The sequence below is a fragment of the Oncorhynchus kisutch genome, linkage group LG6, assembly GCF_002021735.2.
Source record: "Oncorhynchus kisutch isolate 150728-3 linkage group LG6, Okis_V2, whole genome shotgun sequence".
Classification (NCBI taxonomy): Eukaryota; Metazoa; Chordata; class Actinopteri; order Salmoniformes; family Salmonidae; genus Oncorhynchus; species Oncorhynchus kisutch.
Window position 1 is genome coordinate 19,072,274 of NC_034179.2, and position 27,968 is coordinate 19,100,241.

At 41.8% G+C, this 27,968-nt stretch overlaps 1 protein-coding gene and 1 long non-coding RNA gene across 3 annotated transcripts in view; one reads left to right on the forward strand and one right to left on the reverse strand.

Moving 5' to 3' along the window:
• The window catches only part of LOC109892462 (putative cytochrome P450 120), a 51,295-nt gene extending 32,155 nt beyond the window's left edge, over positions 1 to 19,140 (reverse strand). The window contains exons 1-8 of one of the 2 annotated variants that reach the window (XM_020485013.2): positions 18,604 to 19,140; positions 18,320 to 18,397; positions 17,928 to 18,012; positions 17,781 to 17,816; positions 16,196 to 16,335; positions 13,193 to 13,316; positions 12,943 to 13,087; positions 12,680 to 12,790 (exon numbers count right to left, since the gene is read on the reverse strand). In XM_020485013.2, the coding sequence (XP_020340602.1) occupies positions 12,680 to 12,790; positions 12,943 to 13,087; positions 13,193 to 13,316; positions 16,196 to 16,335; positions 17,781 to 17,816; positions 17,928 to 18,012; positions 18,320 to 18,397; positions 18,604 to 18,793 (909 nt within the window). In that variant the 5' untranslated portion in view covers positions 18,794 to 19,140. The remainder of the gene's footprint in view (positions 1 to 12,679; positions 12,791 to 12,942; positions 13,088 to 13,192; positions 13,317 to 16,195; positions 16,336 to 17,780; positions 17,817 to 17,927; positions 18,013 to 18,319; positions 18,398 to 18,603) is intronic. The other variant, XM_031826354.1, reaches the window with a different exon arrangement.
• Positions 11,013 to 11,671, forward strand: LOC116374356 (uncharacterized). Its single transcript, XR_004210210.1, has 2 exons — positions 11,013 to 11,271; positions 11,426 to 11,671. It is a non-coding gene; the product is annotated as an uncharacterized LOC116374356 (long non-coding RNA).
• Positions 19,141 to 27,968: the final 8,828 nt, after the last annotated feature.

The window sequence follows — 27,968 nt, forward strand, 5'->3', positions numbered from 1 at the left end:
TTTATCCCCTTACACTTGTGTCTATAAGGTAGTAGTTTTGGAATTGTTAGCTAGATTACTTGTTGGTTATTACTGCATTGTCGGAACTAGAAGCACAAGCATTTCGCTACACTCGCACTAACATCTGCTAACCATGTGTATGTGACAAATACAATTTGATTTGATTTATTTACTGTAGTATACTGTAGTATTTACAGTTAACTATAGTATAAATACTGTAGTAAAAGAAAACTGTAGTATACACTCAATTAGTATTTGGTAGAATTACCTTTAAATTGTTTAACTTGGGTCAAACATTTCTGGTAGCCTTCCACAAGCTTCCTACAATAAGTTGGGTGAATTCCTCCTGACAGAGCTGGTGTAACTGAGTTAGGTTTGTGTGCCTCCTTGTCCGCACATGCTTTTTCAGTTCTGCCCACAAATTTGCTATAGGATTGAGGTCAGGGCTTTGTGATGGCCACTCCAATACCTTGACTTTGTTGTCCTTAAGCCATTTTGCCACAACTTTGGAAGTATGCTTGGGGTCATTGTCCATTTGGAAGACCCATTTGCGACCAAGCTTCAACTTCCTGACTGATGTCTTGAGATGTTGCTTCAATATATCCTCATAATTTTCTTACCTCATGATGCCATCTATTTTGTGAAGTGCACCAGTCCCTCCTGCAGCAAAGCACCCCCACAGCATGATGCTGTCACCCCTGTGCTTCATGGTTGGGATGGTGTTCTTCAGCTTGCAAGTGTCCCCCTTTTTTCCTCCAAACATAACGATGGTTATTATGGCTAAACAGTTCTATTTTTGTTTCATCAGATCAGAGGAAAAAGTACGATCTTTGTCCCCATGTGCAGTTGCAAACCGTAGTCTGGCTTTTTTTATGGCGGTTTTGGAGCAGTGGCTTCTTGCTTGCTGAACGGCCTTTCAGGTTATGTCGATATGGGACTCGTTTTACTGTGGATATAGATAGTTTTGTACCTGTTTCCTCCAGCATCTTCACAAGGTCCTTTGCTGTTATTCTGGGATTGATTTGCACTTTTCGCACCAAAGTACGTTAATCTCTAGGAGACAGAACGCGTCTCCTTCCTGAGCAGTATGACGGCTGTGTAGTCCCATGGTGTTTATACTTGCGTACTATTTTTCTTGTACAGATGAACGTGGTACCTTCAGGCATTTGGAAATTGCTCCCAAGGAGGAACCAGACTTGTGGAGGTCCACAATTTGTTTTCTGAGGTCTTGGCTGATTTCTTTTGATTTTCCCATGATGTCAAGCAAAGAGGCACTGAGTTTGAAGGTAGGCCTTGAAATACATCCACAGGTACACCTCCAATTGACCCAAATGATGTCAATTAGCCTATCGTAAGCTTCTAAAGCCATGATATCATTTTCTGGAATTTTCCAAGCTGTTTAAAGGCACAGTTAACTTAGTGTATGTAAACTTCTGACCCACTGGAATTGTGATACAGTGAAATATAAGTGAAATATCTGTCTGTAAACAATTGTTGGGAAAATTACTTTGTGTCATGCACAAAGTAGATGTCCTAACTGACTTGCCAAAACTATAGTTTGTTAACAAGACATTTGTGGACTTATTGACTCCAACCTAAGTGTATGTAAACTTCCGACTTCAACTGTATATGCAAATGAAATACTGTAGTGTTAACTATAGTACAAAAAGTGTAGTGTTTCTGCTGACTGTAGTGTTTTTGCGAACATTACACAGTGTTATTTTTGCGGATAATACTGTAGTATTTACCATAGCATTTTACAGTATACTACAACAGTATAATAAGTACTACACATGATCAAGGAATACTACAGTCTGTAGTATAGTATTCTACATTATAAACTGGGTAGTTAGAGCCCTGAATGCTGATTGGCTGACAGCCGTATACCACGTATACCACATTTATTTTTACTGCTCTAATTATATTGATAACCAGTTTATAATAGCAATAAGGCACCTCAGGGGTGTGATGCATCGTGCTTAACAACAGCCCTTAGCCATGGTATATTGGCCATAAACCACACTCCCTCGTGCCTTATTGCTTAAGTATACTGCAGTTTACTAGAAACATAAATGTTGTATATAATTAGTAATCACTATTTACTTACTGAATATATTTAGACTGGCAAAAAACGTAGAGAGGGAATCCAGAGGAATAACTAATTCTTCATCTCTCTCGCTCTGTTTGTTAAAGCATTAACTCAGTTAGAGGCAGTGGGGTGTTTGTTAAGGCATTAACTCATTTAGAGGCAGTGGGGTGTTTGTTAAGGCATTAACTCATTTAGAGGCAGTGGGGTGTTTGTTAAGGCATTAACTCATTTAGAGGCAGTGGGGTGTTAAGGCATTAACTCATTTAGCGGCAGTGGGGTGTTTGTTAAGGCATTAAGTCCATCACAGAGAAGCACTGAGATGTCATTATTGAAAAGCTGCTTCCTGTTTATCAAGGGCAGACAGAGAGCCTCCTCTCAGAGCAGAGCAGAGATCATTCTCACACACACACGGTTCACACTCACGCAGGCATGAGCACACACACAAACACACAAAAACACACACACGGGCTCTGAAAAACACTGCTTAATGTGTCTCCACACTCTGCAGAGTGCTAGACAAAACACTTCTCGGAATACTGATCATTGTTTTTTTTAAAGGAACACTGATCATTGTACAGTAGCAGAGATTCTGGGGAAATAAGATTCTATGAAACTATTTAAAAACTGGGAAAAGAGATATCACATATTTAGGATGTCTGTATTCATGATCCCTGGCTTTTAAAGAGGGCTGATTGAAGCTGAGGAGCTACAGTAATGTATCACAGGTCCCCAGTAGACTACAGCCCCTCATCAGGCCTGGTCCTTATTCCCAGTGACATGCACATCCTTCTATCAGGAAGCCAGGCAGGCAGTTGGCCAGATGAGGATGTTTTATGTATAACCCCATTAGCAGGCAGCATATGGGCCTACCTGGGCTGGGCTGGGGCTGGCTGGGGCTCTGGGTTCTGAGGGAAAGAAACACAACATGGGCAGAGATGGGTCTGGATTTCAGGAGTTGCTGTCTGGACCTTCTCTGATCATAGGCTGACACAAAGGGGATGCAGCGGCTGACGTGAAACATAAAGCCTTTCATGAGCTCCAGAATAAAGTGCGTGAGTCCAAGAGTGATTGTTGCAGAGGACTTTACAGAGGCAAAGTGTGCTGATGTCCAAGAGTCCAGGGCTAAGTCAATGAACGCAGTGGCCTAGCTAGAGCAGGAAAGAAGAGGCGATGGTCTGTCAGTGTTTCCTCATTATTTCTGACTGTCCAGAGTGGAAACATCTCATCTCCAGTCAGTCCATTGTAGAGAACAGTGAGACTCACTGACCTCAGTTAATATTCCACCAGCAAGCAACAACAGGACATGCTCAAAATGCTGCTGCACACACCCCCGTTCCATTTGAGAGGATTACTCACGTCTTTCCGAAAGCTCAGGAATCTTAATCCGCAACCTTAATGATGCCATGTAAGGCCTGGCACCTCTGTTGAATAGCTAATCAATGGCTACCCAGATTATCTGTATGGACTATCTGCAGTGACTCTACCTGCACTGGCGATATGCACACTCACAGGCCTCTATCCACACACGCAAACACATACAGTGCCTACAGTGACATTTACAATCCCCAGCCCTTAACAATTACAAGCATACCCATAACATGATGCCCCAAACAGAACACTTTCATTTCAGTTTTTTTTTTTTGCAGTATTACTTTAGTACCTTGATACAAACAGGATGCATGTTTTAGAATATTTGTATTCTGTACAGGCTTCCTTCTTTTCACTCTGTCAATTAGGTTAGTATTGTGGAGTAACTATAAGCTAATCAAATTGTATTTGTCACATGCACCAAATACAACAGGTGTTGACCTTACCGTGAAATGCATACTTACAAGCCCTTATCCAACAATGCAGTTCAAGAAATCGAGTTAAGAAAAGATTTACTACATAAACTAAAGTAAAACATTAAATAAAAGTTACACAATAAAATAACAATAACAAGGCTATATACAGGGGGTACCGGTACAGAGTCAATGTGCGGTGGTACAGGTTAGTCAAGGTAATTTGTACATGTAGGTCGGAATAAAGTGACTATGCATAGATAATAAACAGTGAGTAGCAGCAGTGTAAAAACAAAGGGCAAGGGGGGAGGGTGTCAATGTAAATAGTCCGGTGGCCATTTGATTAATTGTTCAGCAGTCTTATGGCTTGGGGGTAGAAGCTGTTAAGGATCCTTTTGGACCTAGATTTGGCGCTCCGGTACCTTGGGTGACTGGAGTATTTGACCATTTTTTGGGCCTTCCTCTGACACCACCTAGTACATAGGTCCTGGATGGCAGGAAGCTTGACCCCAGTGATGTACTGGGCCATATGAACAACCCTCTGTAGCGCCTTACTGTCGGACGCCGAGCAATTTCCATACCAGGCGGTGATGCAACTGGTCAGGATGCTCTCGATGGTGCAGCTGTAGAACCTTTTGAGGATCTGGGGACCCATGACAAATCTTTTCAGTCTCCTGAGGGGGAAAATGTGTTGTCGTGCTCTCTTCACAACTGTCTTGGTGAGTTTGTTTGTAGTCCACAATCAGCTCCTTTGTCTTGCTCACATTGAGGGAGAGGTTGTTGTCCTGGCACCACACTGCCAGGTCTCTGACCTCCTCTCTATAGGCTGTCTCATCGTTGCCGGTCATCAGCAAACTTAATGATAGTGTTAGAGTCATGCTTGGCCATGCAGTCTTGGGTGAACAGGGAGTACAGGAAAGGACTAAGCTTGCACCCATGAAGTGCCACCGTGTTGAGGATCAGCGTGGCAGATGTGTTGTTGCCTACCCTTACCACCTGGGGGCGGCCCATCAGGAAGTCCAGGATCCAGTTGCAGAGGGAGGTGTTTAGTCCCAGGGTCCTTAGCTTAGTGATGAGCTTTGTGGGCACTATGGTGTTGAATGCTGAGCTCTAGTCAATTGGAAAGGGCTGTGTGGAGTGCAATTGAGATTGCGTCATCTGTGGATCTGTTGGGGCAGTATGTAAATTGGAATGGGTCTAGGGTTTCCGGGATGATGGTGTTGATGTGAGCAATGACTAGCCTTTCAAAGCACTTCATGGCTACGGTAGTCATTTAGGCAGATTACTTTCGCTTTCTTGGGCACAGGGACTAAGGTGGTCTGCTTGAAACATGTAGTTATTACAGACTCGGTCAGGGAGAGGTCTAAAATGTCAGTGAAGACACTTGGCAGTTGGTCCTTGCACTCTCTGAGTACAGGTCCTGGTGATCCGTCTGGCCCCGCGGCCTTGTGAATGTTGATCTGTTTTAAAGATCTTACTCACATCGGCTACAGAGAGCGTTTTCCCACAGTCGTCCGGAACAGCTGGTGCTCTCATACATGCTTCAGTGTTTCTTGCCTCGAAGCGAGCATAAAAGGCATTTAGCTCGTCTGGTAGGCTTGCGTCACCGGGCAGCTCGCGGCTGGGTTTCACTTTGTAGTCCGTAATAGTTTGCAAGCCTTGCCACATCCGACGAGCGTCAGAGCCGGTGTAGTAGGGTTACATTTTAGTCCTGTATTGACGCTATGCCTGTTTGATGCTCCATCTGATTTCTTATAAGCTTCTGGATTTGTGTCCTGCTCTTTGAAAGCTGCTGCTCTAGCCTATAGCTCGGTGCGGATGTTGCCTGTAATCCAAGGCTTCTGGTTGGGATCACTGTGGGGATGACGTTGTCGCTGCACTTATTGATGAATCCGGTGACTGAGGTGGTATACTCCTCAATGCCACTGGATGTATCCCGGAACATATCCCAGTCTGTGCTAGCAAAACAGTCCTGTAGTGTAGCATCCTCGTCATCTGACCACTTCTGTATTGAGTGAGTCACTGGTACGTCCTGCTTTAGTTTTTGCTTGTAAGCAGGAATCAGGAGGAGAGAATTATGGTCAGATTTGCCAAATGGAGGGCGAGGGAGAGCTTTGTATGTGTCTGTGTGTGGAGTAAAGCAGGTCTAGTTTTTCTCTCCTCTAGTTGCATATGTGACATGCTGGTAGAAATGAGGTAAAACAGTTATAAGTTTGGCTGCATTAAAGTCACCGACCACTAGGAGCGGCGTTTCTGAATGATAATTTTCTTTTTTGCTTATGGCCTTATACAGCTCGTTGAGGGTGGTCTTAGTGCCAGCATCAGTTTGTGGTGGTAAATAGATGGCTACGAAAAATATAGACTCACTTGGTAGATAGTGTGGTCTACAGCTTATCATGAGGTACTCTACCACAGGCGAGCAATACCTCAAGACTTCCTCAATATTAGACATCACGAACCAGCTGTTATTGACAATTAGACACACACTCCCACCCCTCGTCTTACCAGACATAGCTGTTCTGTCCTGCCGATGCACGGAAAACCCAGCCAACTGTATATTATCTGTGTCGTTGTTCAGCCACGACTTGGTGAAACATAAGATATTACAGTTTTTAATGTCCCGTTGGTAGGATAGTCTCGAACGGAGATCATCCAGTATATTCTCCAGTGATTGCACATTGGCCAATGGAGCGGAAAAATTACCTCCCGGGATAATTTTCTTCGCTCATCATCACTGCCGTGTACATTCCCCCCAAGCAGACACCACGACGGCTCTCATGGAACTACACTGGACTATGTGCAAACTGAAAACCGCATATCTTGAGGCCACATTTTTTTGTAGCTGGGGACTTTAATTAAGGAAATCTGAGGAAAACCAAATTCTATCAACACATCACCGGTGCTACACGTGCATCACAAACTCTTGATCTTTGCTACTCTCCCTTCCGGGATGGCTACAAGGACCGCAATTCGACGTCAAGGACACCAGATAATTAAGGATTAAAAAGGGAAAGCCAGCCAGCCACTGACGCCTCCGTTGCCGACGTAAGTCATTTAAGCGTGTTAACTCTCAGAAAGCTGTCGGCCTAGACAGCATCCCAAGCCGCGTCCTCAGAGCATGTGCAGACCAGTTAGCTGGAGTGTTTATGGAAATATTCAAGTTCATATCCCTGTCATGTTCGTGAGAGTCTCATCTTTCCATAGAGTGGTCATATTAGTTAGTAAGCCAAAACTTTCAGACACCACAGACGTTTTTGTGAGAAGACTGATTTTCGGGATGTCTCCTGGTCTGACAAACAGCGCTGTAGCTCTGTCACTTTCCACCGCAGATGCTGAATGTAGACACAGTCGGTTGCAGTGGGGTTGAGACAGAGTCCGAGCAAAAAAATATTATGATGTAAATTTGATTGACACACGTTTGTGTCAATAGACAGTCATCACTAGCCATACCCTGCCCTGAACCTTAGTCACTGTTACTAGCCATTCTTGCCTCAGCCTCCTCCTGTGATATCTACATACAGTATCTACCTCAACCTTTTCTGTTTTTTACGACCCATGATCTTGGCTGTCTAACTGATGACAGAGTCGGAGCAGGTCACTTTGCTGATGCCGTGTTTGACTTTTGAACATGAGTTTGCATAACCTCAGCTCAGCCTATCAGAAAACCAGGCCGGCACATCTTGGTAGGGGGGCAGGCCATTACCCACTGATCAGCCAAAGGCTCATTATAGATTATTATAACTGCGAAATTGCACAAATGTATATATAAAAAACATCTTAACAGGCCCTTTTTAAATTGTTTTATTTCTAAAAATATATATTTTTGTGTGTGTCAATTTCGACCAGCCCACCAAACAAAAAAAAATGGTCCAGCCCCCTTCCTCTCTCTTTCTGAATTCAATTCAATTCAATTCAAGGGCTTTATTGGCATGGGAAACATGTGTTAACATTGCCAAAGCAAGTGAGGTAGACAACATACAAAGTGAATATATAAAGTGAAAAACAACAAAAATTAACAGTAAACATTACACATAAAGAAGTCTCAAAAAAATAAAGACATTACAAATGTCATATTGTATATATACAGTGTTTTAACAATGTACAAATGGTTAAAGGACACAAGATAAAATAAATAAGCATAAATATGGGTTGTATTTACAATGGTGTTTGTTCTTCACTGGTTGCCCTTTTCTCGTGGCAACAGGTCACAAATCTTGCTGCTGTGATGGCACACTGTGGAATTTCACCCAGTAGATATGGGAGTTTTTCAAAATTGGATTTGTTTTCAAATTCTTTGTGGATCTGTGTTATCTGAGGGAAATAGGTCTCTCTAATATGGTCATACATTGGGCAGGAGGTTAGGAACTGCAGCTCAGTTTCCACCTCATTTTGTGGGCAATGAGCACATAGCCTGTCTTCTCTTGAGAGCCATGTCTGTCTACGGCGGCCTTTCTCAATAGCAAGGCTATGTTCACTGAGTCTGTACATAGTCAAAGCTTTCCTTAAGTTTGGGTCAGTCACAGTGGTCAGGTATTCTGCCTCTGTATACTCTCTGTGTAGGGCCAAATAGCATTCTAGTTTGCTCAGTTTTTTTTGTTAATTCTTTCCAATGTGTCAAGTAATTATCTTTTTGTTTTCTCATGATTTGGTTGGGTCTAATTGTGCTGTTGTCCTGGGGCTCTGTAGGGTGTGTTTGTGTTTGTGAACAGAGCCCCAGGACCAGCTTGCTTAGGGGACTCTTCTCCAGGTTCATCTCTCTGTAGGTGATGGCTTTGTTATGGAAGGTTTGGGAATCGCTTCCTTTTAGGTGGTTGTAGAATTTAACGGCTCTTTTCTGGATTTTGATAATTAGTGGGTATCAGCCTAATTCTGCTCTGCATGCATTATTTGGTGTTCTACGTTGTACACGGAGGATATTTTTGCAGAATTCTGCGTGCAGAGTCTCAATTTGGTGTTTGTCCCATTTTGTGAAGTCTTGGTTGGTGAGCGGACCCCAGACCTCACAACCATAAAGGGCAATGGGCTCTATGACTGATTCAAGTATTTTTAGCCAAATCTTAATTGGTATGTTGAAATTTGTTCCTTTTGATGGCATAGAATGCCCTTCTTGCCTTGTCTCTCAGATCGTTCACAGCTTTGTGGAAGTTACCTGTGGCGCTGATGTTTAGGCCAAGGTATGTATAGTTTTTTGTGTGCTCTAGGGCAACAGTGTCTAGATGGAATTTGTATTTGTGGTCCTGGTGACTGGACCTTTTTTGGAACACCATTATTTTGGTCTTACTGAGATTTACTGTCAGGGCCCAGGTCTGACAGAATCTGTGCATAAGATCTAGGTGCTGCTGTAGGCCCTCCTTGGTTGGTGACAGAAGCACCAGATCATCAGCAAACAGCAGACATTTGACTTCGGATTCTAGCAGGGGGAGGCCGGGTGCTGCAGACTTTTCTAGTGCCCGCGCCAATTCGTTGATATATATGTTGAAGAGGGTGGGGCTTAAGCTGCATCCCTGTCTAACCCCACGACCTTGTGTGAAGAAATGTGTGTGTTTTTTGCCAATTTGAACCGCACACTTGTTGTTTGTGTACATGGATTTTATAATGTCATATGTTTTACCCCCAACCCCACTTTCCATTAGTTTGTATAGCAGGCCCTCATGCCAAATTGAGTCGAAGGCTTTTTTGAAATCAACAAAGCATGAGAAGACTTTGCCTTTGTTTTGGTTTGTTTGGTTGTCAATTAGGGTGTGCAGGGTGAATACATGGTCTGTTGTACGGTAATTTGGTAAAAAGCCAATTTGACATTTGCTCAGTACATTGTTTTCATTGAGGAAATGTACGAGTCTGCTGTTAATGATAATGCAGAGGATTTTCCCAAGGTTACTGTTGACACATATTCCACGGTAGTTATTGGGGTCAAATTTGTCTCCACTTTTGTGGATTGGGGTGATCAGTCCTTGGTTCCAAATATTGGGGAAGATGCCAGAGCTAAGTATGATGTTAAAGAGTTTTAGTATAGCCAATTGGAATTTGTTGTCTGTATATTTGATCATTTCATTGAGGATACCATCAACACCACAGGCCTTTTTGGGTTGGAGGGTTTTTATTTTGTCCTGTAACTCATTCAATGTAATTGGAGAATCCAGTGGGTTCTGGTAGTCTTTGATAGTTGATTCTAAGATCTGTATTTGATCATGTATATGTTTTTGCTCTTTATTATAGAGCCAAAAAGATTGGAGAAGTGGTTTACCCATACATCTCCATTTTGGAAAGATAATTCTTTGTGTTGTTTGTTTAGTGTTTTCCAATTTTCCCAGAAGTGGTTAGGCGTAGAGTCAGTCTCTCTCTCTCTCTCCCTCTCCCTCTCCCTCTCCCTCCCTCTCCCTCTCCCTCCCTCCCTCCCCCTCCCTCCCTCCCCCTCCCTCCCTCCCTCCCTCCCTCCCTCCCTCCCTCCCTCCCTGTAACATCAGTGTTTACCGCCTCAATCAATTACCCATCATAACCTGGGTGTGTGGGTATCCATTATTCATCCAACCAGCCGGGATAGAGGACAGGAGAAAGGAAGGGAGGGAAGGAGGGGGAGCCGTGAGAGCACATGACAAGGAAAGTGTCCCAAATGGCACCCTATTTGTCACTACTAGGGCTCTGGTAAAAATAGGGTTCCATTTCCTGATGTGAAATGGCTAGCTAGTTAGCGGTGTTGCCCTAACTGATGTGAAATAGCTGGCTAGTTAGCGGTGGTGCGCGCTAATATTGTTTCAATCGGTGACATCACTCGCTCTGAGACCTGAAGTAGTTGCTCCCCTTGCTCCGCAAGGGCCGCGGCTTTTGTGGAGTGATGGGTAACGATGCTTTGTGGGTGACTGTTGTTGATGTGTGCAAAGGGTCCCTGGTTCGAGCCCGGGTCGGACGAGGGGACGGAAGCAATACTGTTACGTTGATGCTGTTGACCAGGATCACTGGTTGCTGCGTAAAAAAAGGAGGTCGTCAAAAGGGGGGTGAGTGTAACTGATGTGAAATGGCTGGCTAGTTAACGGTGGTGACGTCACTCGCTCTGAGACCTGAAGTAGTTGTTCCCCTTTCTTCGCAGGGGCCGTGGCTTTTGTGGCGTGATGGGTAACGATGCTTCATGGGTGTCAGTTGTCTGTGTGTGCAGAGGGTCCCTCTCACTTGCTCTCCCTGGTTCGAGCCCGGGTACGGACGGAGGCTATACTGTTACACACACACATGGTGCCTCCCCCCTCCTTCCACCTCCATCATGAATATGTAACACCCATTCACACACCTTTCTGTTACCAAAGTGACATTAACACTCACAGGCAAACAGGAGCCAAACATCCCAATCTACATGTGAGACTGTGGACATAACCACAGTTCACTGACTACCATCGATGGAGTGGGAGGAGGGTGAGTCACAAAATGTTCCTTTTCCCGACAACCCTGGAGAAAATTAAATGTGCAGTACAGAGTGTTTGGCAATGTTAATTAATTCACGACTAAAAATATTCTGATATGAAAATGTGTGTTAGTGACTTTCTGTGTGTGTTGCTATGGCCCAAAGGCAGAAGAGGCCCAGCTGTATTTCCCTGTGGCTGCTAGGTCTACTGGGAGCTGGGCTCTGAGGCAAGACGACCAGAAACTCAGGGCTCCTCTCCCTTCCTCCTTCTCCATCCCTCCCTCCTCCCCTATCCCTCTCTATCATCCTCTCCCTCTCTATCCTCCCCAACACTCTGTCACCCTGACAGTTCACTCTGCACAACAGATTCATATTCATGAACTATTTTGATTAAATGTGCATCTATAACCACCTGTTTGGGCCTGATTAATCTCAATACTTGTTTTTTTCTGCTCCTAGTTGTGTCAACACCTCACCGGCTGGTTGAAGTCCAAAATCACTTATTATTAACAACCTCTCCAGGCCAGGACTCACACAGGGAGATATCTCTACATCAGACCAATTGAAGAATTTTCCTAATAAAAAATAAAAGTTCAAAGATTATGCTAACTATACTCACTCCGTGTTAAAAAAGGTGAAAAATAAATTACACAACATACTAGCTAGTAAACAATTTAAGCCATTGCAAATGCTATTACTTTTTCCACTCATAAAGCAAACACAGCCCTTGGGTAAGAGGGTCAATCAATTTGAGCCCAATCAATTCCCCTCATGGGCTGTTGTTGTTGCGTGAAGAGGCATGAGGTCACACTATTCCAAGATGGACGTCATCAACTGGACCATTTTCATTACAAAGCCAGCCAGTGAACAATGAAGAGATGACAATCACAGTAAGCCAATAATCTACTGGCTGACAGCTCTATTACTAAAAACAACCATTATACAATACTCAATAGCTTATTTTTTGTCACACAATGCATTCATTTCTGCATCATAAACATTGACTTGGATGTAGGAGGCCTGTTTTAATGAATAGCCTTCCTGTTATCAGACATAGAATACAATGAGATGAAGAGTCGATAGCTGTATACTCGATAACTGTATGCTTGGGCTGCTCATGCAATATTTCAGAAAGATAATCATCCATAGAGGATATCAACTGGGGAACATGTGAACATACTTGTCATTCATCATTTTAAACAACTTAGAAAGAAGTTAATTGTCACTGCGTGCCGCAGGGAGATCACAGTTGGCTATCATAAGTCTAGGAAAATACATGATGTTCCCTTTACAAGCAGACTTATTTAGAGATCTATTTGTGGGCATGCTACTCCCCCTTGAGCTCAGATCATGAATGGACAGAGAGAGGTAAGATATCAGATCAAACGTTATTGATAACAAGCAATGTAGTGGACTCACTTGATTGGCTATTCTCCTTCCACCAATGAACGGAGGCCAAAGTCTCTGTACTTCCAGGAGGACGTAGTAAAGGTAATCAGGGTCTGCCCTCGCACGATTCCTAATTTCCTTCTGACGAAAAAAATGAAGCGTTAGTGTTCGTACAGGATTGCCGCAGTACTACACTAATCCAAAGCTGTGTAGTTGTTACTACAATGTAACAACATGATTTAAAGTACGTTCCCGTGCTCTGAAAGTTTAGTAAGAGAACCGGGCCGTCTCACCTTGCCTGCGCCACTCAGAACCAGGGTGAAGGAGGTGAGTAAGGATGCCAGGGCTTTGGGGATCAGAGCAGAGATGAACAACAGCAGATGCTGGGAGGCACAACTGGCATCAGGGAGAGGTAGATCACGGAGATAACCTACAAACCTACAGAGCGAGAGAAAGAGATAGTAAATGAGAAAGCATTAATAAGAGAAAGTGACAATGTGACCACAAGGTTGTGTGTCTATGACAACATATGTATGGACTCACCCCTGTCTCTGACACGCCAGCTTGTCTTTAATGATGTCCATGAGCTTGTCTTTAGCCTCCAGCGCTGTGCAAAAGCCAGAGGACCACAGAGGAACCTTCACACTGATTGGAGTTGAGATGATCCCTGTAGGGGAAGTACAGGTCAAAGGTCACATTCTGACAAAATATGTGTTTCTATCTCTATGTTTACATCAACCTGAAAAGGGGCCTATGTCTACCTATAGAAAAGAAACCACTACAGTTTGATTAGCCTAATATCCCCTTTTGAAAAGTACAGTGCCTTGCGAAAGTATTCGGCCCCCTTGAACTTTGCGACCTTTTGCCACATTTCAGGCTTCAAACAAAGATATAAAACTGTATTTTTTTGTGAAGAATCAACAACAAGTGGGACACAATCATGAAGTGGAAAGACATTTATTGGATATTTCAAACTTTTTTAACAAATCAAAAACTGAAAAATTGGGCGTGCAAAATTATTCCGCCCCTTTAAGTTAATACTTTGTAGCGCCACCTTTTGCTGCGATTACAGCTGTAAGTCGCTTGGGGTATGTCTCTATCAGTTTTGCACATCGAGAGACTGAAATTTTTTCCCATTCCTCCTTGCAAAACAGCTCGAGCTCAGTGACGTTGGATGGAGAGCATTTGTGAACAGCAGTTTTCAGTTCTTTCCACAGATTCTTGATTGGATTCAGGTCTGGACTTTGACTTGGCCATTCTAACACCTGGATATGTTTATTTTTGAACCATTCCATTGTAGATTTTGCTTTATGTTTTGGATCATTGTCTTGTTGGAAGACAAATCTCCGTCCCAGTCTCAGGTCTTTTGCAGACTCCATCAGGTTTTCTTCCAGAATGGTCCTGTATTAGGCTCCATCCATCTTCCCATCAATTTTAACCATCTTCCCTGTCCCTGCTGAAGAAAAGCAGGCCCAAACCATGATGCTGCCACCACCATGTTTGACACTGGGGATGGTGTGTTCAGGGTGATGAGCTGTGTTGCTTTTACGCCAAACATAATGTTTTGCATTGTTGCCAAAAAGTTCAATTTTGGTTTCATCTGACCAGAGCACCTTCTTCCACATGTTTGGTGTGTCTCCCAGGTGGCTTGTGGCAAACTTTAAACGACACTTTTTATGGATATCTTTAAGAAATGGCTTTCTTCTTGCCACTCTTCCATAAAGGCCAGATTTGTGCAATATACGACTGATTGTTGTCCTATGGACAGAGTCTCCCACCTCAGCTGTAGATCTCTGCAGTTCATCCAGAGTGATCATGGGCCTCTTGGCTGCATCTCTGATCAGTCTTCTCCTTGTATGAGCTGAAAGTTTAGAGGGACGGCCAGGTCTTGGTAGATTTGCAGTGGTCTGATACTCCTTCCATTTCAATATTATCGCTTGCACAGTGCTCCTTGGGATGTTTAAAGCTTGGGAAATCTTTTTGTATCCAAATCCGGCTTTAAACTTCTTCACAACAGTATCTCGGACCTGCCCGGTGTGTTCCTTGTTCTTCATGATGCTCTCTGCGCTTTTAACGGACCTCTGAGACTATCACAGTGCAGGTGCATTTATACAGAGACTTGATTACACACAGGTGGATTGTATTTATCATCATTAGTCATTTAGGTCAACATTGGATCATTCAGAGATCCTCACTGAACTTCTGGAGAGGGTTTGCTGCACTGAAAGTAAAGGGGCTGAATAATTCTGCACGCCCAATTTTTTAGTTTTTGTTTGTTAAAAAAGTTTGAAATATCCAATAAATGTCGTTCCACTTTATGATTGTGTCCCACTTGTTGTTGATTCTTCACAAAAAAATACAGTTTTATATCTTTATGTTTGAAGCCTGAAATGTGGCAAAAGGTCGCAAAGTTCAAGGGGGCCGAATACTTTCGCTAGGCACTGTATATTGGCCCCACAATTACCACATTAACATGCTGTGTTAATGTAATAGTTATTGACACCTAATGGGTTTCCCCCCAGATGCCTGAGGCAGTGTTGTCAATGAAGGTGTTGAGATCTAATTACCACTGTCGCGCAGCTAATGCACAGATCTGTGTGTCTATTCCACTCCCTTTGAAAACAGGAATGCAGAGCAGTCTGTTTTGTCAGACATCTATCTGGCTATACATATATTCACCACCTTCAGGGGGCAGTAAGTTCTTTGAAAGAAAGTCAGACTAAAGTGTTTCTTCAATTGCTGGTATGCTGAAATTGTAGTTGTGATTGTTCATTGAGGCCCAGTGTGGGCGGCATGCCTTCCATTGTAAGAGGGGAAAACCTACAGGTGGCAGAGACTGTAATCTCACTGTGCCAGTGTAGGGTACCGAGACTGTAATCTCACTGTGCCAGTGTAGGGTACCGAGACTAATCTCACCATGCCAGTGTAGGGTACCGAGACTGTAAACTCACCATGCCAGTGTAGGGTACCGAGCCTGTAATCTCACAGTGCCAGTTCAGGGTACAGAGCATGTCGTCTCACCATGCCAGTGTAGGGTACAGAGCATGTAATCTCACCATGCCAGTGTAGGGTACAGAGCATGTAGTCTCACCATGCCAGTGTAGGGTACAGAGCATGTAATCTCACCATCCCAGTGTAGGGTACAGAGCATGTAATCTCACCGTGCCAGTGTAGGGTACAGAGCACGTAATCTCACCGTGCCCGTGTAGGGTACAGAGCATGTAATCTCACCGTGCCAGTGTAGGGTACAGAGCATGTAATCTCACCGTGCCAGTGTAGGGTACAGAGCATGTAATCTCACCATGCCAGTGTAGGGTACAGAGCATGTAATCTCACCGTGCCAGTGTAGGGTACAGAGCATGTAATCTCACCATGCCAGTGTAGGGTACAGAGCATGTAATCTTACCATGCCAGTGTAGGGTACAGAGCACGCAATCTCACCATGCCAGTGTAGGGTACAGAGCATGTAATCTCACCATGCCAGTGTAGGGTACAGAGCATGTAGTCTCACCATGCCAGTGTAGGGTACAGAGCATGTAATCTCACCATGCCAGTGTAGGGTACAGAGTGCTGTAATTTCCTGGAAAAGCTCTGGTGTCTCATCTGGGTTCACATTCAGGAACAGCCCCAACACCAGTTCTGTTCCCAGTCGTTTAAACAGAGGGTACACCGACACGGGCTCCCCACTACACAAGAAGTGGTAATCAGAGAAGTGAACAGGACATACATGGAAATACAGTGCCTTCAGAAAGTATTCACACCCCTTGACTTTTCCACATTTTGTTGTGTTACAGCCTGAATTTAAAATAGATTAAATAGAGATTTTGTGACACTGGCCTACACACAATACCCCATGGACTCCCTCTGTGTGCAATAATAGTGTTTATCATGATTTTTGAATGACTACCTCATCTCTGTAACCCACACACACAATTATCTATAAGGTCCCTCGGTCGAGCAGTGAATTTCAAACAGAGATTCAATGACAAAGACCAGGGAGGTTTTCCAATGCCTGCAAAGAAGGGCACCTATTGGTAGATATGTAAAAAAACAGACATTGAATATCCCTTTAAGCATGTTGAAGTTATTAATTACACTTTGAATGGTGTATCAATACACCCAGTCATAGCCACAGGAAATAGGGGTGCTGAATCACCCCCTGATAAATAATTTAAAAATGATAAATATATATTTTTTTTAATAAGGAAAAATTTCAACACAACACATCACTGAGTACCATGCGTCATATTTTCAATCAGTGGAGGCTGGTGGGAAGAGTTATAGAAGGACAAGCTAATTGTAATGGCTGGAATGGAATAAATTGAATGGTATCAAACCCATCAAACATATGGAAACCACGTGTGACTCCGTTCCATTAATTCCATTCCAGCCATTAAAATGATCCCGTTGTAATGGCTCCTCACACCAGCCCCCACTGTTTTCAATCATGGTGGTGGCTGCATCATGTTATGGGTATGCTTGTCATCGGCAAGGACTATGGATTTTTTGGAGTGGATAAAAAGACACGGAATAGACCTAAGCATAGGCAAAATCCTACAGGAAAACCTTGTTCAGTCTGTTTTCCAGCAGACAAATTCACCTTTCAGCATGACAATAACATCAAACACAAGGCCAAATATACACTGGAATTGCTTACCAAGATGACATGAAATGTTCCTGAGTGGCTTAGTTACAGTTTTGACTTAAATCCACTTGAAAATCTATGGCAAGACTTGAAAATGGCGGTCTAGCAATGATCAACAACCAACTTGACAGAACTTGAAGAATTTTGTGCAAATATTATACAATCCAGGTGTGAAAAGTTCTTAGAGACTCACCCAGAAAGAATCACAGCTGTAATAGCTGCCAAAGGTGATTCTAACATGTCTTGACTCAAGGGTGTGAATGAGAAATGTCATTATGGGGTATTGTGTGTAGATACTGTAGGAGAGAATTCTTTATTTTTTGTTTTAATTTTGAATTCAGGCTGTAACACAACAAAATGTGGAAAAAGTCAAGGGTTATGAATGCTTTCTGAAGGCAGTGTAGGTGAAACATTTCTGGTATGGTCCTGCTAGTGTATGTTGAGTAAGACAGAAGTGCATGAAGTGGGGATTTCAAGGGTTCTTACGTTGCAGAAAGGTTCTTCAAGCACCGTTCAGAAACACTGTGCAGGAAAGAAAAACAGAGAAACAAGCATTGTTATCCTTAATGAAGGTATATTTATTAATGACATTTGGTCACCCTGTCATACTCAATAAATGAAACTAGTCTTTACCTGTTAATGAGGTCAGAGCCTGAGGCCAGACACTTTCCTGTGAAAAGGTTGGTGAGAGACAGACGCAGCAAGCAGGCTTCCTCGCCTGGATGAACCATATAGAATAGCATTATGGAGTTGCTCATAGCAGAAATAAAGAAAAAATATGCAATGACTCCATCTATTGGTCTAAATAACGAATATTCTGTTTGTATGTTTTTCAACTTCGGATAAATTAATAAAACAAGCAAATAGTGTGAAGGCCTAAAGCAGCTTTACCCTGTGAACATGTACAATAAAATATGTTTTTGTAAAGGCCAGAGGAGGTGTAGGCTCTCTAATACAACCCCTATTCCCTTATAAGCAAATTGCATGCAAGTTGCACCCTATGGACCTTTGGGACATCAACTCACCATTAGCAGTCACTATGTTGTCTCCATACATGTTGTGCATTACATCAGTGGGGTCTTTCAGGAACACAGATGACTTCTCTGAAATACAGTCATGATCACATAAGTTGCAATGTCCTCTTTCAATGGGGAAACACACAATTCTCACGACTCTAAACTGATATGTGGACCGAAAAGCAAAAACTATGAATGTATAAAATGTTGGCCTATTAGTCAAAACTTGTTACCGTTGAACTTATTAGGTTATTGTGACACACACGCACATACACACGAATACGTGGCTATACCGCAAAGTAATTCCTTCATCCCTTCCACCGAACAGACGAAGGAAGTTGGTTTGTTCAGAAGTCTTGATTGAAATATCCGTGTCCCATGCTTTTCAATACGTTGTTCACAAAAAGCCACTGGATCTCGGTAAAACTCCAAAGATTTGTCGCCCAACACAGAGACCCCCGCAGTGCCCACTAGTTTCGACATTATTTAAAAGGAGTTTACTGCTGGGGTTAGTTCAGTGGTAAATTAAACCACACCGTTGTTGGATTAGACAACAGATGGTCCAAAACAACGCTTATTCTGCATATACTATTGATCCATTCTGCAACAAGGTTGACGATACACATGACTATTTGTCTAACTATGCCATGAAAACAAACTCCGAAAAAAAACCTCAGTATTAACGTTACGAAATGTGTTTAGTTTCTTCTCAAAACTGGCATATTGTATTACACAGAACTATCACATTACTGCTATCTCATCATGATATCTCGATGGCAACTGAAAGTATTCAGCAAAACGCTTCCTGGATGGACTTCAGTTAGTCCCACCCCCACCACTTCATCAGGCGCAGTGCCTGCAGTTCGAGCCTCCTGTAGCAGATTGGCACACGTTTGTCTTCTTCTTCGATGAGGTTTAACGGCGGTTGGCATCGAATGAATGTTGCAATACCGCCACCTACTAGACTGGAGTATAAATCCCTCATCCTTTGATAGATTTATTTATTTAAATAAACAAATACACTACCATCTACCATCTAACACTACACTCACAAAAAAGAAACAAGAAAATAAAATAACACCCTATTCCATTATTTAAATATATTTAATCCTACCTCAGGCCAACAGTCTGAAAGGATGGGACACCACCACTTAACACACCCTGTAACTCTTCTGATGTCAAGACTCACACACCCAAACACCTCTCTGCAGCTACCACCACTTAACACACCCTGTAACTCTTCTGATGTCAAGACTCACACACCCAAATACCTCCCTGCACACTCTTACGTTCCCTCCCTGCACTAAATGCTAAAAATCCAATCGTACTGAAACATATATCACTTCTTGGTTTATTCGCACACCACTCCTCTCAGGACCCCTCCCCCATGAACCATTTTCCTCTACTTTCTTCACTGCCTCAGCATATGACAACTTCTGCACTACTTTAAACCTGGAAACACCAACCGACCTCTCTAGCACAGGACATTTCTGATCCCCAGCCCCATTGGCACCCCTACAATTAACACATGCCACTACTTTCCCCAGTGCTACACATTCCTTTGTCTCATGCCTTTCTGCACTTCTCACACCTAGGAACCTCACTCCTACACACTGCTGCCACATGTCCATAAGCTTGACACCTGTAACAATTTAATGTATTCAGCACAAAAGCTTGTACAGGCTAACTTATATATCCTAACATCATATATCATAACAAAGACTCAACATCAAAACTCAAAAGAACAACCTCTTCTGTTTCACCACTCACGCCACCCTATCTGTGTCCCACCAAACGACGAGCATCACAAACACCGGGAATCTTCCCTTTCAGTTGGTCAACGTTCCCATTTACAGCTACTCCAGTAATCATTCCTGTCAATGGTGCCCTTTTCTTGAGAGCAAAACAATTCACATCTCTTCCCCCCATTAATTTCACGTGGAGCGCCTGCTCCCTCTGACCAGCAGAAACACAAACAATTATCACAAGACCACTTCTGGCTACCCTCACCGATTCCACAGCACCCAACTTGCACCAAGGGTCAGGATGAACAGAGTTGGGCGCTGTGGAATCGGTGAGGGCAACCAGAAGTGGTCTTGTGATAATTGTTTGTGTTTCTGCTGGTCAGAGGGAGCAGGCGCTCCGCGTTAAATGAATGGGGGGAAGAGATGTGAATTGTGGTTTCAGGGTGGGTCAAAACAGAGTTGGGTACTGTGGAATCTGGTGATGAAGGGATCAGCTAAAAGGCAAGGGTCCACCTTTTCCAAAAAAGTAACTCCTACTGTCACAGAATCATCTTCATCCTGACCCTTGGTGCAAGCCTCAGGCTCCGAGAACTTCACCACATCTACCACCTCTGATACTTCACCCTCATTCACTTCCATTTCTCCTCCTGTCTTCAGCTCACTCTGTTTACACTTTCTACCATTCTTGTTTAAACAATCCATCTCCCTTTTCCCCACCCTTTTTAACCGACTCAAGCTCACCCTCTTCCTCCCTCTCTCTCCTAGACCTCCTCTGCCTCTCTTTTCCCCTCCATTCCTCCTCCGTATTACAAGTATACGTCTCCTTATGATAATACTGCACTTCTCCTTACATGATTATTGTTCTTGCCTTCGCAAGTGATTTCATTTAACCAGCTGTCACAATATCTGTGCAATCAGCACAAAAACTATCTAAATAAAGACACACGTTTGTTGTAAGCAAGATTCATTGTGTATTGTTCCAAAATAATCCTCTTTCGCTATGTCTTGGATTAATACTGTTTGAACATCTACTTTGTTTTCATTTGACATTGTTACTTGAAGCTGCAGACCAATGCAGATTCTGAGGCAAGCAGAATGTCAGTGTTGGCCATCAAAGTAACAGTTGTCCTGCCAAAACAAAAATGAAACAAAGTTTATCTAGCATTTGACACAATGAAAGCTGGTACAGACAGAGCCATCGATATGGAGATATGTGGTCTGGTGTCCCTATTGGCACCCCACGGGGGCGTCATAGTCAACCCTTTCTTTCATCTGGGAGAAGCGGGCTTTGAAAGAGGATTTCCCATCTACAGCCCAACTCGCCAATTTAGTTCGTTTGCAAACTGTGATCGCGGCTCAATCATCTGTTCTCCTGCACATCGCCTTGCGCACCATGGTATCTCATTTACCCGCACCTATGGCCCTGAATGGTCATTGCTTGATGTGTGTAATCTGTGACAAAATACCAATGGAATATGAGAGTCCATAGCAACACAGGGCTGTTCGAACCCGTAAACCGAGGCGCCCAGCCCACAGGTGAGGAAAACTTTAAGATCAAATTCGGAACCTCTCAGCAGCGTTGTGGTTTGTTTTGAAGTTATTCAGACATTGAAAATGAATGGGTTACGTCGAAAATAATATAGCTAGGGATATTCTAGGGATATTCTGCATGGACGATATAGTTGTGTGTAACACAATTACGTACGAGAATTTAGCAAATTGACTGGTATACCCGACTATGATTAACTGACGCATCAGAATTATGTTATAGACATACACAGCCCCCATACAAACCCTGAATTGTACAGTGGTGTAAAGTACTTAAGTAAAATACTATAAAGTACTACTTCGTTTTTTGGGGGGTATCTTTTACTTTTACTTCACTACATTCCTATAGAAAATAATGTACCTTTTACTCCATACATTTTCCCTGACACCCAGAAGTATTCGTTACATTTTGAATGGTTAGCAGGACAGAAAATTGTCCAGTTCGCACACTTCTCAAGAGATCATGACTGGTCCTAACTGCCTCTGATCTGGCGGACTCACTTAACACAAATGCTTAGTTTTTAAATGATGTCTGTGTTGGAGTGTGACCTTGGCTATCCGTAAATTAAAAAACAACTAGAAAATTGTGCATTCTGGTTTGCTTAATATAAGGAAATTTAAATTATTAGTACTTTTACTTTTGATACTTAAATATATTTTTGCAATTACATTTACTTTTGATACTTAAGCATATTTTAAACCAAATACTTTTAGACTTTTACTCAAGTAGTATTTTAATGGGTGACTTTCACTTTCACTTGAGTCATTTTCTATCTTTCTTAACTTTTACACAAGTATGAAAATCGAATACTTTTTTCCACCACTTGAAATGTATATGCTAATTATTTATTTTTATTACTAATTAATGCATGTTATAATCGAGATAGCACTTATCTAGCCATTATTATTATGTGTTCATGGTTATGATAGGGTAGCTAATTTGATTGTGAACAGAGTCGTGTTGGGGAGTAGAGAAATCAGTGGTAGAAAAAGTACCCAATTTTCATACTTGAGTATAAGTACAGAAACCTTAATAGAACATGACTCAAGTAAAATTGAACGTCTCACAGTAAAATACTACTTGAGTAAAAGTCTTAAGGGTAGCTTTAGTGTAGATTCACTTCTTCCAGTGTAAAGTAATTGGTAGCTTGGTAAACTATATTTTCAGAGTAACTTCCCCAAAACTGGAACAGAGCTGTATCATATTAAACTTGCTCTTTTTGTGCATATTTTTGTCTATTCTAGTGCACTATTTTAACCCAGTTTTCGTACTTAACTGGCAAAGAACAGTTTATTGTCCATAGTTTAAATTACAGTTGATTGCTTGATGGTGATATGACATTGGCAAATCTAAGTGCTTGTAGGCTATATCAAAATAATAGTAGGCTTATAAATTGTAATAATATTAATAGAAGCCTTTCAGAACCAAAGAGCACTTTTTAATCTAAATAATGTTTTTCGAAATGAATATTCCATTAACATCAGATATGAATTCTTCCTCCCTTTAGAAACAGTAGCCTATCACACACGGGGTTGGTTTATTGTCTAACATCTTGTTGGGTTTTATAGTGTAACACCTTGTGGATTTCATTAGAGCAGAGATCAGGTTGGCTGTCCACAGTTCAACTAACACCGCTGTTCTAAATGGAGGTAAAAAGAGACGAGAAAGTATGGAACATCCATTTAACAGCACAGAGTACACACGCTCTCTCTATCACACCCACATTTCTTTTTTATTTTTACATTTGAGTCATTTAGCAGACACTCTTATCCAGAGTGACTTACAGAAACAATTAGGGTTAAGTGCCTTGCTCAAGGGCAGATGGACAGATTTTCACCTTGTAAGCTGGAGGATTCACACCATCGACCTTTCGGTTACTTAGCCCTGGCCGAACACTCTAAGCGCTAGGCTACCTGCCACCCCTACACACGTATGCACGTGCACACCAGATTATCATCTCCTGCCCCTTTGAAATATATTACTTAAACAGATATCAGCTCCAGTGATTATGTAACGTTACCCTCCAGGAGGAATGCTTATCCTGTAGCCAATCCTGTTTCATTTAATTTCATTCATTTCCAAGGCATCATGTATAGCCTTGCTGAAATACTTTCAAGAGGATGTTTGCATGTGTAGGTACAGTTTTCTCATTAGGAACTTTGCTCTTTCTCTTAATTAAGGCACCAGCAGACATAATCAGGACGATAGTAACTCGGCTATAGATATAGCATGGTGCCTTCCAGGTGGCTGCACACAGTGTTATGAGTCTGTCTCTGCTAGTGCCCCAGTGTAGCCTACCACACCCATAGGATTCTGCTACGACTTTCCTTTGGTTTCCTTCTGTTTCAGGTTGTTTTGACTTCCAAGCTCCACTTTTGACAAAGTGAAATTCTCCTATCTCCCTTACAGGGAAAACCACATGATTTAACATGTGGAAAATCACACATGTTACACTTGACATAGCTTTAGTCACAGTCAATAGCTAAAGCATCTAGAAATCATTGATATTGACAGTGCTGCCATATGGTGCATTGAGAGAATGGAGATTCAGTCAGTTCCCACCAAATAAAGGGAAAACCACATCCACAGCAGCCTGATGGTAGCAAATAGCTGTTTTATTCCATGGTGCCTGGTGTGTCTATGTTCATTCTCTGTTTACCCCCATCACAGGCTGTCACAACTCCTCTGAGTGTCCCTGCATGGTCAAGTAGCTCAATTCATGAAATATATTTCTTTGCACTGAACGAATGTCCGGGTTTGCGTCTTGTCTCTGTCGTTGGTGTGCATCGCGTGTGAAATTGTCTCCCTGAGCACATGGGAAAGTTAAAGTCGTCTTAATAATGTTGTTTATGGAGAAATTGAGAGCCTTGGAAATGCTCGCCATGTGAATTTGAAAAGATGACACCATAGTGTTACTGTAGAGAAGTACAATTAGTCAGCCATTAGAGGAACAGTACCAAAGCATACTTAGAACGTATGGTACATAGAACACACTGTCCAACCTACTGTTACATTTACTATCAACCTACTGTTACAGTTTCTATCAACCCACGGTTACAGTTGCTATCAGTCTACTGTTACAGTTACTATCAACCTACTGTTACAGTTTCTATCAACCTACTGTTACAGTTACTATCAACCCACTGTTACAGTTACTAACAACCTACTGTTACAGTTACTATCAACCCGCTGTTACAGTTACTATCAACCTACTGTTACAGTTACTATCAACCCACTGTTACAGTTACTATCAACCTACTGTTACAGTTACTATCAACACACAGTTACAGTTACTATCAACCCACTGTTACAGTTTCTATCAACCCACTGTTACAGTTACTATCAACCCACATTTATAGTTACTATCAACCCACTGTTACAGTTTCTATCAACCCACTGTTACAGTTACTATCAACCCACATTTATAGTTACTATCAACCCACTGTTACAGTTTCTATCAACCCACGGTTACAGTTACTATCAGTCTACTGTTACAGTTACTATCAACCTACTGTTACAGTTACTATCAATCTACTGTTACAGTTACTATCAACCCACAGTTACAGTTACTATCAACCTACTGTTACAGTTATTCTCAAACTACTTTTACAGTTACTATCAACCTACTGTTACAGTTACTATCAACCTACTGTTACAGTTACTATCAACCTACTGTTACAGTTACTATCAACCTACTGTTACAGTTACTATCAACCTACTGTTACAGTTACTATCAATCTACTGTTACAGTTACTATCAACCTACTGTTACAGTTACTATCAACCTACTGTTACAGATACTATCAACCCACTGTTACAGATACTATCAACCCGCTGTTACAGTTACTATCAACCCACTGTTACAGATACTATCAACCTACTGTTACAGTTACTATCAACCTACTGTTACAGTTACTATCAACCTACTGTTACAGTTACTATCAACCTACTGTTACAGTTACTATCAACCTACTGTTACAGTTACTATCAACCCACTGTTACAGATACTATCAACCTACTGTTACAGTTACTATCAACCTACTGTTACAGTTACTATCAACCTACTGTTACAGTTACTATCAACCTACTGTTACAGTTACTATCAACCTACTGTTACAGTTACTATCAACCCACTGTTACAGTTACTATCAATCTACTGTTACAGTTACTATCAACCCACTGTTACAGATACTATCAACCTACTGTTATAGTTACTATCAACCCGCTGTTACAGTTACTATCAACCCACTGTTACAGTTACTATCAACCCACTGTTACAGTTACTATCAACCCACTGTTACAGTTACTATCAACCTACTGTTACAGTTACTATCAACCCACTGTTACAGTTACTATCAACCTACTGTTACAGTTACTATCAACCTACACTTACAGTTACTATCAATCTACTGTTACAGTTACTATCAACCCACTGTTACAGTTACTATCAACCCACTGTTACAGTTACTATCAACCTACTGTTACAGTTACTATCAACCTACACTTACAGTTACTATCAACCTACTGTTACAGTTACTATCAATCTACTGTTACAGTTACTATCAACCCACTGTTACAGTTACTATCAACCCACTGTTACAGTTACTATCAACCTACTGTTACAGTTACTATCAACCTACACTTACAGTTACTATCAACCCACTGTTACAGTTACTATCAACCTACTGTTACAGTTACTATCAATCTACTGTTACAGTTACTATCAACCTACTGTTACAGTTACTATCAACCCACAGTTACAGTTACTATCAACCTACTGTTACAGTTACTATCAACCTACACTTACAGTTACTATCAATCTACTGTTACAGTTACTATCAACCCACAGTTACAGTTACTATCAACCCACAGTTACAGTTACTATCAACCTACTGTTACAGTTACTATCAACCCACTGTTACAGTTACTATCAACCCACAGTTACAGTTACTATCAACCCACAGTTACAGTTACTATCAACCTACTGTTACAGTTACTATCAACCTACTGTTACAGTTACTATCAATCTACTGTTACAGTTACTATCAATCTACTGTTACAGTTACTATCAACCTACTGTTACAGTTACTATCAATCTACTGTTACAGTTACTATCAACCTACTGTTACAGTTACTATCAACCTACTGTTACAGTTACTATCAACCTACTGTTACAGTTACTATCAACCCACTGTTACAGTTACTATCAACCCACTGTTACAGTTACTATCAACCTACTGTTACAGTTACTATCAACCCACTGTTACAGTTACTATCAACCTACTGTTACAGTTACTATCAACCTACTGTTACAGTTACTATCAACCTACTGTTACAGTTACTATCAACCCACAGTTACAGTTACTATCAACCCACAGTTACAGTTACTATCAATCTAATGTTACAGTTTCTTACTCTTTTTGTAATAAACTACTGTGGCTGAGATTATAGCATAGCTACATTATATATTCTATAATTAAAATAAAATAAATTAAACAAATTGTGGCATGTGGTCAGTGGAGGTGCATCAAAAATGAATCAGTTTGCCTGTTGAAGAGCCACACGGTAAAGACAGCTAGAGTGGGAAGGTGTGACATCTGATTATGCGAGCAGAATTTGTCAGAACTGTTTGTTATTCCTCCACTAATGTTGTGTAATGTACTGTACTGTGATTCAATTAATCTGTTTTAGTCCTTCTCAATAACTCAGAATTGTGATTGTGGCAGGTTTTTAACATATCAGGGATCTCTGATTTAGTTATTTTGATTCTCTAGGAGCTCATATATATTGGTTCTTGAACAAACTTTGTAAGTATGCTATTTCTAAAATTCCCTTCAATTTCTCTTCAGGCATGTCTGTCTGAGTTAATCTCGGCTCCTTGGCTGAATTTGTTGGGACAAAAGTATGCCCTGAACACACTGGAAAGTGAATTGCCCAGATTTGAAATCCTTTATTTTTATTCTGGGACCACGGTTGAAAATGAACAAAGGCAACAAGTGTTATTTTCATGGATTTTAGTAGTAAACAATTGTATTTTATTTATCCAATACCAGTTGAACTACACTGAGTGCACTAAACATTAAGAACACCTGCTCTTCCATGACATAGACTGACCAGGTGAATCCAGGTGAAAGATATGATCCCTTATTGATGTCACTTGTTAAATTCACTTCAATCAGTGTCGATAAAGCAACTCATTATTCGGAAGGTGTTCCTAATGTTTGGTATACTCAGTGTATATTACAATTTTCAAAGACAAGCAACATGCTTTTCAATAAAATGTCTGTTAGTGTTTTCTGGAATGTATTGGTTGTGGATGTGATAGGAGGAACCTCGCCCATTGAGCAACGAGAGCACTACAGTGG